Source organism: Sminthopsis crassicaudata, chromosome 3, assembly GCF_048593235.1.
Source record: "Sminthopsis crassicaudata isolate SCR6 chromosome 3, ASM4859323v1, whole genome shotgun sequence".
NCBI classification, from domain to species: Eukaryota; Metazoa; Chordata; class Mammalia; order Dasyuromorphia; family Dasyuridae; genus Sminthopsis; species Sminthopsis crassicaudata.
This window is the reverse complement of record NC_133619.1, coordinates 602,128,254-602,144,577: the sequence shown is the minus strand read 5'-3', so window position 1 is coordinate 602,144,577 and position 16,324 is coordinate 602,128,254. Positions and strand designations below refer to the sequence as shown.

The window sequence follows — 16,324 nt, the reverse complement described above, 5'->3', positions numbered from 1 at the left end:
TTCAAACTGCACGTAGAGGATATATATATATTTATGTAAATAATAGATGGATAGAAATCTCAGGGGAGACTGGGGAAAGTCTGAACAGGCTGGGAACAGTTTGAGCTAAATCTCAAAGCTAGAGCATCCAGGAGCAGAGGGAAATAGGGAGGACATTCAAGGTTTGGGGAATGATAATGCAAAATTCATGGAATATGAAGAACAAGTCAATCATTTTAGCTAGGTCATGATGTGTAAAGGGCAACAAATGACATAGACTAAATACCAAATAGGAGATTTCGTCTTTAACTTAAAATAATAGGGAGCCATCGAAATTTATTTAGCACTAAGAGAAAGGGATGTGTGTAGATCTTAAGGGTCAAATATATTTTAGGAAAATTATTTTGGCATTTGTGTGAAGGAAAGATTGGAGTGGGAAGAAATGATGCCAAGGGATTCGTTAGAAGGTTCTTTCAGTGGTCCAGGAGAGATGATGCGAAAGTCCCCCCCCCCCAAGGTATTGGATATGTGGAGTAATAAGTAGAAGATCAAACTTAGTTTGTGAACTTGGGTGCCTGAGAGCATGATGATGCCCTCAACAGTCATAAGAATCTTAACGATATAATTACTAATAGCTAACAACAATATCAAAGAAGAGGAGAGGATTTGCAGGGAAAGAGAATGAATTGTTTTGAATATAACAAGTTTCGGGTACCTATAAAGGAACTAATTTGATATTTCAAAAAGTATTTGGTGAAGTGGGACAAACTCAGAAGAGATGAGAGATGGATACATACTTCTGAGAATCATTGTATAGAGAGAATAATTGAACACAGATACTTATGAGATTAGGTTAAAAGAACAAAACAAGGAACAGTCTTGGGGAAGAAACTTGCATTTTCCCAAAGTTAATAGACATAGACATTATTGAAGATCCAACAAAAGAAAATGAAAAGAATCAGTCAGGTAGAAGAACTAAGAGAGCAGAATCACAAAAACAGAAGAGCATAAGGAGAGCAAGATCAAATGCTGCAAAGATCAAAAAGGGTGTAATCCAAAACAGACTTGACAAGCGGTGATCAATGACAGGACAAAGGAACAAAGCATTCGAGATATGGTAGAGTTGAACTGATTTGTGAAGAGGTCATGATATTTAACAATTTAATAATTTTTTTTTCTGTTACATGTAGATAACGCTTAATAATGAAGCATTTTTTAAAGCACCAATAACAAGCAGGATTTTATTATGAACTTTAAGAAAATGTCAGGTCAGTGTTTTTTTTTTTTTTTTTCCAGTCTTCTCTGACTTCATGGCGGGGTAGATGAGGAGTGGTTTGTCATTTTCTTCTGCATCTCAATTTACAGATGAGGAAACTGAGGCAAACAGGGGGAAAGTGACTTGTCCAGAGTCACACAGTATCTGAGGCTGGATTTGACCTCAGGAATAGGAGTATTTCTGATGCAGGATCACTGTGCACTATGTCGCTCCCTGGCGGATCTAAGAAAAAGCCAGCTGTAGATAACAATAGGCAATTAATAGACTTGCAATTTTATGAACACCTCCTATCATCTTTTGCTATTCTACTAAGTATTTGGAAAGTTCCATGTTATTTGACGTTTGTTATAGATCCAAAATTAAAAAAAAAATTTTTTAAATCTATCATTCCTGGGACTACCCAATGTAATCCTCGCCGGATCTTCCAGCCATCCTCGATCTGCCCACCCTGAAGCAAGGGGGCTTATACAGGCCACTCTCTTCAGTGAATCCTCCCCAAGCCCCGCCCCCAAGATGCACGTAACCCTTACACATTCTAACCCTCCCGCCCGGAAATGGAAGCTTGACCCCGCCCCTAAAGGTCAGCCTCTGGAACATCCAGGCCCCTCCTATTCGGTGAAGAGTCTGGCTTCGCCCCGCCCCCTCACCGCTCGCGGAAGCTACGGCGGGCGTCAGGGCTGAGCATGCTCAATCTGCGACAGCGCATGCTCAGTGGCAGAGACCGGGTCTGTGCGTGCGCGGGAGGCGCCTCGGCCTCCGAGAGCCCTGGGCCGCGCGGGGTCGCGCGGGCATGGCGGCCTCTCTGTGGATGGGGGACGTAAGTGAGCACGCATGAGCAGGCAGGGGTGTGCGGGCGGAGCTGTGGGCGGGCTGGGTGCGGGGGCATAGGGTGTCAGGGGGCCCCCCCATCAGCCGGTGGTGTTTTGAGCCGAGTCGCCTGGGGGATGGGAGAGACTTGGGTTCCAATCTCCACCTTGGCTCTTCCTTCTTAAGTCTTCTTCATGCCTCAGCTTCCTCCTCTGTAAAATGGGCTCTTGTGGCAATTAGTGCAAAAGACTTTGGGCCACACCTCCGTACTGTCCTTGTCCATTACCGATTTTCGGATTAATAGGGATGAGTTCCGGTCCTTGAGCCTGAAAGAAGGATGCTCCCAAAGAGATGGAGGTGGTATTCTGACAGTTATAATACTTCACAGAGAATTTATTAAATGCTTACTGTATACGGGATGGAGCAATTATTAAACACCCACAATATTCCAGGCAATGTCCTGAGAGATGGGGAGAGACCAGAAAATCGAACAGTGTCTGCTCTCCTGGGGGGAATTCTAATGGCTCTTAAGGCCTGGCCCCCTTCCTATCTTTTCAGGCATTTATCCATGATTATCCTTCTTCAGCCACAGAGGATCCTCACCCCCCTACCTGCGTGTCCAAACTCCAGACCTTTTCCCCTGGTCATTGCCCAGTTGCCCTTCTCAGAGAGAGTCTTAGCTTTGATTTGAGTCTTAGCTTCCTCAGTTTCTTTCAAGATAGCGTAGTCCCACGTCTGCAAGAAGCATTCCTTCTGTCCTCCCACCCCCAGTACCTTCATGTTCGCGCCTAGTTATTGACATCCTGTGTCCCCTGCCAGAATGTGAGCTGTGAATGAAAGCAAATTTGAAATTGATGCAAAGGGGCTAAAATATTCCTACCATTTGACCCAGAGGTTCCCTTGAAAGGTTTACATCCCAAGAAGGTCCCTCCAGGTATTTATGCAGCACTGTGTAGCAGCAAAGAATTGGGGGGAGGGGAGTAGTTGCTCATGGATTGGAGAAGAATCTAAGCACATTGCGGTCTGTTTTAGCATGAAATATCACAGAGCCTTAAGAGGTGAGGAGCACCGGGGTGCACAGAGTGCCTGAGCCCAGATGACCCCGGCCCAGTCACTGCATGCTGATGGCAGTTAGTCAGTGAGCAAACATTTACGGGTCTGCAGCTGCTAACATCCAGGATAAATGGAACAGAGCCTGGAAAGTCACAGCAGTGAAAATGGAAAGAAAGAATCACTACTAAAAATGTTAAAATATCCTTAAATTACAAAGCACAAACATGCCTCCAAAGAAGAGATGAAAAGACACCCTTAGCCCACCCCTTTGCGGACATTGAATATATTTTTAGGTACTACACCCATGTGAAGGCTGAATTTTTTTTTTTTTTTTTTTTTGTCTTTAAATACATTTTTAGTTATACAGGATAGTTCTCTGGGAGAGCGAACAAAGGGAATATTGGAAGAGATTTTGGTGATATAAAAAAAGACAAACACACTTATTTTTTGAGGAATGTGAACTCTCTGAGAAGTTTACTTGTCTTTATGCTTACTTTCATGAGTTTACTTTGCCTTAATACATAGTAAGCACTTAATAAGTGCTTGCAGACTGATGAAATGGTTAAATTGAATTTGCTAAGCATTGAATAAGAAGCTGAAAGAGAAATAACTCCTTTCAGAAGCTTACATTCTACAGGAGGTGGATGACTATTAGTCTGTAGATGCAAAGAAAATATAAAATAACTGAAGAAACCCAGAGGGCCTTCTGTAGAAGATAGAAAGAGAGGCAGTATTTGAAAGTTCATAAACTATTTGGTAGGTTAGCTATTTCCCTTAATTCTCACACAAAACACTTTACTTTTTCTCATTGGATCCTCTGCACAAGCCTGTGCATTAGACCCATTTTACAGATGAGGAAATTGAGACTGGGAGAGGTTAGCATGAGCTTGCTGGGGACCACACAGCTAGTAAGGTTTAAAAATGAGATTCAGAGTTAGGTTTCCTGTTTTGAAGTCTGTTTGGTCTTAGGAGGTAGATATTCCAGGCATTATTTCTATGTTTCAAATGAGGATTGTTCCAAGAAGTTGGGTCCATGGCAGTGTTGAATAAGGCAGGCCTGGCCTCTCCCTGCTACTAAGGGGTACGAGGATGGTAGTAGAATAGGGAAAGAATGGGAGGGAAGGGGCCTTAGGAGAAATGATTTCCCAACAGTGCTGCTTTTCTTGTAGCTGGAACCCTACATGGACGAGAACTTTATCTCGAGAGCCTTTGCCACTATGGGAGAGACTGTGCTGAGTGTGAAAATCATCCGCAACCGGCTCACTGGGTACTGTATTTTCCATAATGCTTCTGTTAAGAGGATTGTGCAATGGTTTCTTGATGCTCTCTTCTTACATCCATATCACTTCCCAATCACTTCTCCCTAGTAAAACTCTCCTTTGTAACAAATGAATAGGCTCAACCAAAATGAATCAGTGTGGTCAAAGCTGAAAAGGTGTGTCTCCTTTTATCTGGTCCTCCACCATTACTCTTCAAAGAGGTTAGAGGACACTAAAGCATCCAGCAAGCAGCTAGGGTGGGACTTGAATCCAAGCCTCTCCCTTTATCTTCACCAAGCTGTATCTGTTTCAGTTTTTTTTTTTAAATAAACTTTTTTTCAAATCAACGTCCTTTCCCTACTATCACCCTACTCCCATGTATGCTCCTAATGAAGAAGCAAAGAAATTAAAACTCCCACCGAAAAATATTGTGGAAAAACTTATTGTTTGAGCCTAATTCTGCATGGATAAGAGCCCAGACCTCTTGCTTAGAGACCAACTCACATATTATTTTTTTACTTTTTTTAAAATTAATTTTATAATTATAACTTTTTTTTTATAGTACATATGCATGGGTAATTTTTTTTACAACATTATCCCTTGCACACCCTTCTATTCCAAATTTTCCCCTCCTTCCCTCCACCCCCTCCCCTAGACGGCAGGCAGTCCCATACATGTTAAATGTGTTATAGTATATCCTAGATACAATATATATGTACAGAACCGAATTTCTAGTTACACAGGAAGAATTGGATTCGGAAGGTAAAAATAACCTGGGAAGAAAAACAAAAATGCAAACAGTTTACACTCATTTCCCAGTGTTCCTTCTCTGGGTGTAGTAGCTGATTCTGTCCATCATTGATCAATTGGAACTGAATGAGATCTTCTCTTTGTTAAAGATATCCACTTCCATCAGAATACATCCTCATACAGTATCGTTGTTGAAGTGTATAATGATCTCCTGGTTTTGCTCATTTTACTCAGCATCAGTTCATGTAAGTCTCTCCAGGCCTTTCTGAAATCATCCTTCTGATCATTTCTTACAGAACAATAACATTCATATACCATAATTTATTCAGCCATTCTCCAATTAATGGGTGTCCATTCATTTTCCAGTTTCTAGCCACTACAAAAAGAGCTGCCACAAACATTTTGGCACATACAGGTCCCTTTCCCTTCTTTAGTATTTCTTTGGGATATAAGCCCAGCTGGATCAAGGCATATGCACAGTTTGATAATTTGTTGGGCATAATTCCAGATTCTCGAGAATGGTTAGATTCTTTCACAATTCCACCAACAATGCATCAGTGTCCCAGTTTTCCCGCATCCCCTCCAACATTCATCATTTTTTTCCTGTCATCTTAGCCAATCTGATAGGTGTGTAATGGTATCTCAGAGTTGAGACTAACTCACATATTGGCTATGTCTGAGAGCATCCTGCTCACAGGATATTCCATAGGACAATAATATTCCATCATAATCACTGTTATTTCCCAATTGATTTCTAATTTTTTGCCCTAAGAAAAGAGCTATTATATTTTTGTACATTTAGACCTTTTTCCTTTTTTTAGAAAAAGAATCTCTTTTGGGATACTTGCTGGTAATGATGTTATTTGATCAAAGGGCATGCATGATTTCATAGTCCTTTGGGCATAGATCATATCTTTTGATCATTTAATCTCAATTGGGGAATGGCTTTTTCATATATATATATAAATGTGACTTGGTTCCCTATATATTTGATAAATTTGGCCCTCATCAGAGAAACTTGTTTCAAAATTCTCTTCCCAATTATTATTGCCAACTGAATTTCCCGTCTGTTTATTCTATTCTCCCTTTGCTTTCATCCTGTTCAAATTGGCCATGTCCAAAACAGATACTTCAATCCCAACTCTTGAGTCTGTCACTTCTCTATCAGGAGCTGGGTAACATGTTTCATCATGAATCCTCTGGAATTGTGGTGGGCTGTTGTGTTGATTGGGATTTCTAAGCCTTTCAGAGTAATTTGTCTCTGCAAAATTATTGTTATTTTATAAATTGTTCTGTTGATTCTGCTCATTTCACTTTGCTTCAATTTGTACAAGTCTTCGCAGGTTTTTCTAACACCATACCCTTCATTATTCCGTATAACATAGTAGTATTTCATCTCAATCATATGCCTTATTCATCCATTTTCCAGTTGATGAATAAACCCTCAGTTTCCAATTTGTTACCACCACAGATAGAGCTACTATAAATACTTTTAGACCCATGAGTCCCTTTCTCTTTTATTTGAGGCATAGACCACAGATGATATTACTAGGCCCATTAATATGTAGCTTAATGGCTTATTTGGGGCCTAGTACCAAAGTGCTCTCCAAAAGGTTTCCACCAGTTCATAACTCCACCAGTAATCTATGAATATATTTGTTTTCCCACACAGTTCATCCAGCATGTCATTCTCCTTTGTTGTCTGCTTTGCTAATCTAATGAGTGTGAAGTGGTCCCTCAGAGTTGCTTTCATTTGTATTTCTCTAAAGTATTAGTGATTTAGAGCATTTTTTCATATGGCTATTGATAGCTTGGGTTTTTTTCTTAGAAAACTATCTATTTCCTATGACCTCTAGTAATAGAAAGTACATTACAAGTACATTAAGATTGAATAGCTATATTTAGGAAGTTCTTCCTCTTATTGAACTGAAATCTGCCTATCTGTAACTTCATAGAACCATAGATCTAAGGATGGATAGGACCTCAGAATATTTAGGCCAATCCTCTCATTTTATTTTTTTCCCCCTCAGTTTTGAAATGAGGAAACAGAGGTACAGGTGGGTTAAGTGACTTGCTCAAGATCACAAAGGTAGTATGCATCATATTTGAACTCAGGTCCTCCAGTGGTCCTGCTAGTCTTTTAGCCATTTTCATTTCCATTAGCATTCTCAGATAGAACTAGAACAGAGAGAAAGGAAACCTAAGTGAATAAGTAACTACTCTTCTCAGGACCTCAGTTTCTCCATCTGTCAAATAAGGATGATTCCTGAATTCCCTTCCAATTTTAAGCTGAATAGTTTTTATTCAGAACTTTATACTTTTCAAAGCTTTGCATAAGACTTTGTAGCTAGAAGGTTGATAGTTGAAGGGAGAGACTTTTGGGCCTGGAGTCAGGAGGACCTGAATTCAAAGTCAGGCCCAGACACTTAATAGCTTTGTGACCCCCTCTTCAAGTCACTTAATCCTGTTTGTCTTAGTTTCTTCATATATAAAATGGGGATAATAAATGAAAACACCTACCTCCTGGGGGTGTTGTGAGAATCAAGTAAGACAATATTTTGTAAAGTGAATAGCATGGTGTCTGGCCCATAATAAGTGCTATATAAATGTTTGCTATTTGTTAACTATTGGCTATGTGGTCCTGGTAAAATCATTTAATCACCGAATACCTTAGTTGCCTTATCTGTAAAAAGGAGAACATATGCATGGGTAATTTTTCAATATTGACTCTTGCAAAACCTTCTGTTCCAAAATTTCTCCTTCTTCCCCTTACCCCTCCTCCCCTAGATAGCAGATAGTCCAATACATGTTAAATATGTTAAAATATATGTTAAATCCAATATATGTATACATATTTATATGAAAAATCATCTAGAAAGAAAAAAAAAAAAACCCTGAGAAGAAAACAAAAATGCAAGCAAACAATAACAGAAAGAGTGGAAATGCTATGTCGTGGTCTACACTCATTTCCCATAGTTCTCTCTCTAGGTGTAACTGACTCTCTTCATTACTGAACAGCTGGAACTGCTTTGAATCATCTCATTGTTGAAGAGAGCCATGTGCATCAGAATTGATTATTGTATAATCTTGTTATTGCTATGTATAATGATCTCCTGGTTCTGCTCATTTCACTCAGCATCAGTTCATAAAAGTATAAGGCCTTTCTGAAATCATCCTGCTGGTCATTTCTTACAGCATAGTAATATTCCATAACATTCATATACTATAACTTATTCAGCCATTCTCCAATTGATGGGCATCCATTCATTTTCTAGTTTCTTGCCACTACAAAAAGAGCTGCCACAAACATTGTGGCCCATACAGGTCCCTTTCCCTTCCCCAGTATTTCTTTGGGATATAAGCCCAGTAGCAGCACTGCTGGATCAAAGGGTATGCACAGTTTGATAACTTTTTGGGCATAGTTCCAAATTGCTCTCGCATTGCTGCTACTGAGCTTATATCCCAAAGAAATACTGAGGAGGGGAAAGGGACCTGCATGTGCCAAAATGTTTGTGGCAGCTCTTTTCGTAGTGGCTAGAAACTGAGAGAATGGTTGGGTAAATTATGGTATATGAAGGCTATGGAATATTATTGCTCGGTAAGAAATGACCAGCAGGAGGAATATAGAGAGGCCTGGAGAGACTTAAATCAACTGAAGCTGAGTGAAATGAGCAGAACCAGAAGATCACTGTACACTTCAACAACAATACTGTATGAGGATGTATTCTGATGGAAGTGGAAATCTTCAACATAAAGAAGATCCAACTCACTTCCAGTTGATCAATGATGGACAGAGGCTGCACCCAGAGAAGGAACACTTGGAAGTGAATGTAAATTGTTAGCACTACTGTCTATCTACCCAGGTTACTTATACCTTCGGAATCTAATACTTAATGAGCAACAAGAAAATGGGATTTACACACATATATTGTATCTAGGCTATATTGTAACACATGTAAAATGTATGGGATTGCCTGTCATCAAGGGGAGGGAGTAGAGGGAAGGAGGGGATAATTTGGAAAAATGAATACAAGGGATAATGTTATTAAAAAAAAATTACTCATGCATATATACTGTCAAAAAAATTATAAATAAAATAAAAAAAAAAAAACAAAAACAAATTGCTCTCCAGAATGGCAGAATCTGTTCACAACTCCACCAACAATGTATCAGTGTCCCAGTTTCCCCACATCCCCTCCAACATTTGTCATTATCTTTTCCTGTCATCTTAGCCAATCTGACAGGTATGTAGTGGTATTTCTGAGTTTTCTTAATTTGCATTTCTCTGATCAATAGTGATTTGGAACACCTTTTAACATGACTAGAAATAGTTTCAATTTTTGAAGAAGGTACCTTTACCAGTTAGAGTTTATGCAAAAAAATGGCCAGAAACTAAAGCTCACACACAAGGACCACATAGGGATCACTTGAAGACTGAGGGGAGCAGGCTAGTGATAACAAAGAAGAATGAGACTTCTACTTGGACTCAGAGGACAGAACAAGGGACAATTGGGTTGTTGCAAAGAAACATGTTTTAGCTTAACAGGGCTCAGCATATTAAATGCAGAGCTGTCCCAAAGCAGAACAGCCTGGCTTGGGAAGGAATAGATTCTTCCTTCCTGCAAATATTTGGTGCAAGTTAGATCCATGATCTTGTAGTTGGATTCATTGTAGCAGAGTTGTGATTGAGTATGGGAATGGCTGAAATGAGTTTTGAAGGTCTTCCTAACTTTGATCCTCTTCTGCCAGACATGATCTCACCCAAGATTACTGATTAAATTAAGATTTACAGGTTACAGATGCCTTGGGAAAGAAAGAGCATTCACCATTTGGGTATTGAAACAGAGTTTCTACTGGGGAGACTATTGAGCTTCTTGTGTGGGAAATTTCTGTGATTTCATTTTGCCATCCTTTCCCTTGCCATAACCACTAACAGTAACATTGATATTCTTATGTATGGAGGAGAAACAGTGTGTCATAGTGGAGGGAGACCAGACAAACACTTGATTTGTGAGCCAATCTGCTTTTGTTTCATTGTTGTAGACAGCTTCCCAAGCCTCTAAGTCCCTAGAAAAGTGTGCTCCATTGGTTAAATGGGGTTTTCTCATCTGAGATCAATATAATCACACATCTAATTCCTGTCTTTCCCATCTACACACCACTCTAGCCAATGCCAGGAAGTCCCAAGTCAGACCCGATTGCGTGACTCTGGGCAAGTCATTTACCCTCCCGGGGGAGGAGGGGGCAAGCAGCCCTCCAACAAACATTTTTTAATTATTGAACCCTTAATGGGTTCCCTTTGGTAGAGGCAGCTCCTCATCTGGGAGGTACATTGATTACCAATTAAATTATGTAAGAGCAGAAATCCAGTGGGTAACCAGCGGGAGCTTCACTGGACTGTACTGCTTCCTTCCACAGAATTCTAGATTCAGAGCTGAAAGGGTCTTGATGAGCACCTTGTCCAGGTTATACTCGTAAAGAAGCTGACCAGAAGCTCCTGGTCCCAGATCCCAGGTTGCCAGGCTGGGAGCTGACTATATGTCCTCTGGCCACCTCCATCCAGGCTTTTCTTGTACACTTCCAATTAAGGCCTGAGAGGTCACTAGGTGAGAAACTAAGTTTCCTACCTTAACCCTGATCTCACCTCTCTTTCTCTCCAGGATCCCTGCTGGCTACTGCTTTGTGGAGTTTGCCGATCTGGCCACTGCTGAGAAGTGTTTGCATAAAATAAATGGAAAACCCCTCCCTGGAGCCACACCAGTAAGGACCATGAGTTTGTCCCAGGAGCTGAGTGAGACTCGAGGTCCCAGAATAGACATGACCTATAGGCCAGGATGCATGGTGCTCTGAGGGCATCTTGGGCATCTTAGTGCTGCCCCGTGAGGGCCCTTTGCCCCAGAAGGCCCACCTGACCCACCAGGAAGTGGATAAGCTTTAGAGGGGCCTGAGGCTCAGAGAGGTTAGCCAACTTCTCTGGGACCACACAGTAAGTAAGTGCTAGAGGAGGGATCCCAACCCTGGACCCTGTACTTGGGCGCCCACTCCTACTGGCAGCTGTTGACCATTGGTGGCGACAGCAAGGATGCTGAGGAAGGGCTTTCTCTCTGTGATCTCCTTTGTTCCTCACAGCAACCCTCTAGGGTAGGGAGTGCAAGTGTCATTATTCCCATTTTTCAGATGATGAAACTGAGGCTCAGAGAGGTTTACTGACTTGCCTAAGGTCACCTAGCTTGTAAGTGGTGGAGCTGGAACTTGAACCCAGGTCTTCTGACTCCCCAGTCCCGGGTTCTTTCCACTGCACCACCCCACGCTGTACCGAGTTGGCACACCAGTGAGTACATCATGGTTATTTCATGCCTCTTCTGAATGTTGTTTGGCCCTAGAGTGACCCATTCCTAACCTTGCCCTGTTGTTTCAGGCAAAACGCTTTAAACTGAACTACGCCACTTATGGGAAACAACCTGATAACAGGTGAGTCGGGAAAGACCCCAGAGCCACCTCCTGTTCTGGTGGCCACAGGGTGGCCGAGCCCCAGGTGACGTCTAGCTGGGACCATGTCCAACTGTCAGTTTCTTTTTTTTCTTTTTTCTTCCTTACAGTCATCTTCTCCTTTTTGTATCCCTTCATGCAAAGACACACACACACACACACACATATGTGCATGCATGTACACACATGCAGATACCCAGCAAATAGGGGGAGGGCATAACATGGTCTCTTTCTCAATACAAATTTTAAAAGAGGCCATAGCTTTTAGAACTCCTTCTGGGCTTAGGATCCCTAAGTCACTCCCCTTTGGAACCCTGCCAAGTTATCCATAACCACACCAGTCCACATGGGGTTTCCATTCCTGTGCATCCCAGGGATGACCGTGACATCAGTGACAGCTGTGACTGATTCTGTACAGAGTGTGGGTCTCCTCAGTGACCAGGGGAGTCTCCCTCTAGGCCCAGAAGAAAGGGAACACTGAAGTAGATTAGCTAGACAAGTTTCTGAGCAATTCTCCCGCTCTTGGTCTCTGAATTTTGTTCTCTCTCCCTCAGCCCTGAGTATTCGCTCTTCGTAAGGGACCTCAGCCCGGATGTGGATGATGGCATGCTTTACGAATTCTTTGTTAAAGTCTACCCCTCGTGTCGAGGAGGCAAGGTGGTCCTGGACCAGGCAGGAATCTCTAAGTAAGGCTGCCCACCCCCCTCCAGCCCTGGAAGTTGGGGAACATTTGGCGGTGGGCAGTGGCCCGCTGGTGGGGGAAGGTCAGGCTAGGAGGCAAAGCATGAGGGGAGATTGAAAGCAGATTCTGAGTTCTTCCAGGTCCCAGCTCAGGAATCCCCAATGGTTTTGACAGTCCTGCCTATTTCCCTGGGAGGACCCGAGCATGGCCCAGTGTGACCCCTGGGACTGAGCTGACACTTCTTTCTCCAGGGGTTATGGTTTCGTGAAATTCACAGATGAGCTGGAACAGAAGCGGGCCCTGACTGAGTGCCAAGGGGCAGTGGGGCTGGGCTCGAAGCCAGTGCGCCTGAGTGTGGCTATTCCCAAAGCGTAAGTCTGGAGCCTGAGGGAGGGGTCCTGGCATTCCTCTCAGCTAGGGAGGGACCTCCAAAGTAATTTAGACCCACAGCTCCCTCCTTTGAAAATGAGGTCACACAGGTAGGCAAATAAGTGGCAGAGGCCAGATTTGAACCTGGGCTCTGCAAAGCTAAAGCGGACCCTCCTGCTATACCCTACACCCCACTGACTGGCTGCAAGAGTGCAATTGCTCTCAGAGGAGTGCCTTCCTGCACTCAAGGATGTGGAAATACTAGAAGCTCTAAACTCTCACTCTTCAGAACCAGCCTGAGATTTGGTGGTGGGAGTCTGAGACTGGGCTTTGGAAGGAGAAGGGGTCCTGGCTGGCTGGTCAGCCTGAGACACTCACCTTCCTGGATCCCAGTGTCTTCCTTCCCCTTTCCTCCTTACCAAGCTTTTTAGGCAGCAGAGCAGAAGGGTGCTTTTGGCCTCCTGGGTTCTTCTCCATCTCAGGTGGTGGATAGGGCTGGGGATGGGGTGCTGCCTTCTTTCCTGGGCATTTGTTTCTGAGCTGCCTGGGCAATTTCCAGCCTGGTAGGGGAAGGGCTATTAGTAGTTAAGGACTGCCAAAGCTGATATCTAAAGAGAAGGAAGGAGCAGTTAGCCAGGATTCATCCCTGACCACTGTGTGACCTTGCACAGGTGTCTGTCCTCAAAGGTCTTAGATGCTTCATTCTCAGATCTAAAGGGCTAGCCTCCATGACCTCGGAGGGCCCTTCTCAGACACTGGCCTGCCCTCCTTCTTAAGGAGTGTCCCCTGGGGCATCCTAGCCTGGGAGAGGTCCAGAGCTGGGGCCCAAGATGACAGAGGCTTGTCAGCTTTGTCCATCCCTGTGCCCTAAGGAACAGAGTGAAGCCTCTGGAGTACAGCCAGATGTACAGCTACAGTCTCAACCAGTATTACCAGCAGTACCAGAACTACTACGCACAGTGGGGCTATGACCAGAACACTGGCAGCTACAGCTACAGCTATCCCCAGTACGGCTATACCCAGAGCACCATGCAGGTACCTCTGGCTGGGGGAGGAGGAGGGAGCCCATCAGCCAGCCCTGAGGGGGGACCTGTGGGAGGATGGGGAGGGCTCCAGGGAGAAGCAGATGACCACACAGCAGGGGGTAAGAAAACCTGATTCAAGACAGAACAGGCCATCTTGTTCTCTTCCTGGTGACCACATGTGACTCTTGTGTCTTAAGTGATTGTCTTTATTTTGCTTTTCACTGGCAACATAAATGTGGTCCAAACTTTCTGTAATAAAGTTAAAATTGATGATAGTGTTGATGATGGGGTCCAAAGTCCCGAAGGGCCCCATTTGGTTAGCAATTGTTGTGGATTCCTGGGGGTCCTCACCTGCCTCTCCCTTCTCTCTTTGGCAGACATACGAAGAAGTCGGTGATGATGCATTGGAAGGTAATGTGCTTCTTTCCCTGAGATACTTGCCCCTATCTGGCTGAGGCTCTTCTAGGGCCTCTTCTCTGAAGTCTCCAGGACTCTACACTGTGCAACCCACTCCTTGTGCTTACTTCACTGGTGTTCAGCTGAGGGGATGGAACAGCCAGGGACCCCAAACCTTAAATTTGTCCTTTCCTGGTGATGGCCATAAAGCCAGAGAGCTGAGAAGGCCCACAGTCCTAACACAGCTGCTCCTGGCTGAGGCCCAAGAAGGCCAAACTCATAAACTCTGCAAGAGGCTTCTCAAGGCCTCTCCCCACTAGCCTGCTAGAGGTATGGGCCCCAGACAGCTCCTGCCAAGAATAACTAAAGACCACCCACACAGTGATGCAGCATTCTTCTGAGGTGCCCCCCCCCCTTCTACCCATCACAGCAGAAGGGAAGTGTGAGATTGGTCATTAGAGTTTAGTTATGTATGTATGTCATTCTCCTGGTTGTTCTTTCTATACAGTTTCATGAACAAGTCTTTTTCTACTTAGATTTTATTTTATTCAATTATCAACACACACACCCCTCCATGCACATACACAAAGGGAAAAAAATATCAAAAACCTTTATTACAAGTAAGTACAATTTGACAAAATGAATTCCCATATTGGCCATGTCTACAAATGTGGGTCCCATTATGCATCTTTTGTCCTCTCCCTAAGGAAGCAGGCATTGTCCTCACCATTGGTCTTCTCCAGTTATGCTTAAGAGTGATATACACACAATAACATGTTTCTTAAGGCGGTTTTTTGTGGTTTTCTACCCCATTATCCTAACGAGTGGCCATACTACCTTAACCACAGTGTGTGTTAAGTATATGTGTGATTTTGAATTAGAAAATGCTAGAAATAGAGAGATGGGGGATTCACCAAAAACTGATTTTCAAGCCACAGTGTACAAACCTACATATGCCTGCCTTTGCTGATTTGATGAAGTAGGGGAAAATAACTGATTCAACCAATATGAAGTGTGGGATTAGTTGAGTAATACAGTGATTTAGAGCTCGGGCTCTTTTTTTTTATTTTGAGGCTGGGGTTAAATGACTTGCCCAGGGTCACACAGCTAGGAAGTGTTAATTGTCTGAAACCGGATTTGAACTTGGGCCCTCCTGAAGAGTGAATAGAGCTGGTGCTCTATCCACTGCACCACCTAGCTCCCTCCAGGACATGAATTCAATCCTCAAACACTTGATACTTAGTAGCTATGTGATCCTGAGCATGTTACATAATCCCAATTGCCTCACACAAAAAAAAAATAATAATAATTTCAGGAGAGTGCTGCCCAGAGAGGAAAAATGTGAGGCAGGAAAATACTCCTAGTTGCAAGGGCCTGCCCACCATTACCTTCTGCTCCTGATACAACAGGTGAAAGAGTGTAGGGTTAGTGTAGTTTCATTGTGAGCTTATCTTAAGCCCTCAGTCCCTTTCTTCCAAGACATGGACCTGAATTCAGTTCATCACTTGAGGATGCCCTCTAACAGTGAAATCTTTTAGTCCCCTTCCCTAAAGTCTTACCCTTATTTGCAAGGGTCACAATATTTTGCTCACATGCTTTCCTCTCATACCTGTCTAGACCCAACACCCCAGCTGGACGTGAATGAAGCCAACAGGGAGTTCATGGAACAGAGTGAAGAGCTCTATGATGCCATGATGAACTGTCACTGGCAGCCTTTGGACACTGTGTCATCAGAGATCCCTCCTGTGATGTAGGCTGGCTGAGCCCAAAGCTCAGCACTTCTGCAAGGACTAGGGGAGGAACATTGAAAACTTTTAACCTTTTTGAAATGTAATTTATAGTTTTTAATAAATACTTGCTCAAATAGCAAATATACTCCAATTGATTGGAGAGCAAATGAGGCCTTCCAGTGTTCCTCCACGGAAAAGGGTTCACTTTCAAAACGGGGTTTGTGACAAGCCTGCAGCCCTACCTAAATAAAGGCTCTGCAACTAGTCTCAAAAGCCTTTAAAAAAAGGCTTGTTGAGCTTTTTCTCTGGGATAAGCATATGTTGTAACTCAGTTTAACAGAGTAATAATCTGTAACATGTATTATCTAATTCAGGGATCATTTGGGAACAGAGTCCAAGTTGCCCCGCAACATTGTTGGGTATAAGTTTGGATTCTTGTCCAGTAACAAAGTTTCCAGTATTGGGGTAATAATGACAGGCCTAAAATCACCTATTCATTAGGTTGTAGA

General features: G+C 43.1%; 1 protein-coding gene across 2 annotated transcripts; it reads left to right on the top strand.

Moving 5' to 3' along the window:
- Positions 1 to 1,919: 1,919 nt before the first annotated feature.
- TRNAU1AP (tRNA selenocysteine 1 associated protein 1) lies at positions 1,920 to 15,956 on the top strand. 2 transcript variants are annotated; one of them, XM_074305607.1, is made up of 9 exons: positions 1,920 to 2,072; positions 4,285 to 4,382; positions 10,785 to 10,884; positions 11,543 to 11,595; positions 12,168 to 12,299; positions 12,547 to 12,666; positions 13,543 to 13,699; positions 14,067 to 14,100; positions 15,703 to 15,956. In XM_074305607.1, the coding sequence occupies exons 1-9, from the start codon at positions 2,046 to 2,048 to the stop codon at positions 15,837 to 15,839; spliced, it is 858 nt and encodes a 285-aa protein (XP_074161708.1). In that variant the 5' UTR covers positions 1,920 to 2,045; the 3' UTR covers positions 15,840 to 15,956. The 2 variants fall into 2 exon arrangements, with proteins under 2 accessions (XP_074161708.1, XP_074161707.1); XM_074305606.1 differs by having other exon boundaries at positions 1,921 to 2,072; positions 13,537 to 13,699.
- Positions 15,957 to 16,324: the final 368 nt, after the last annotated feature.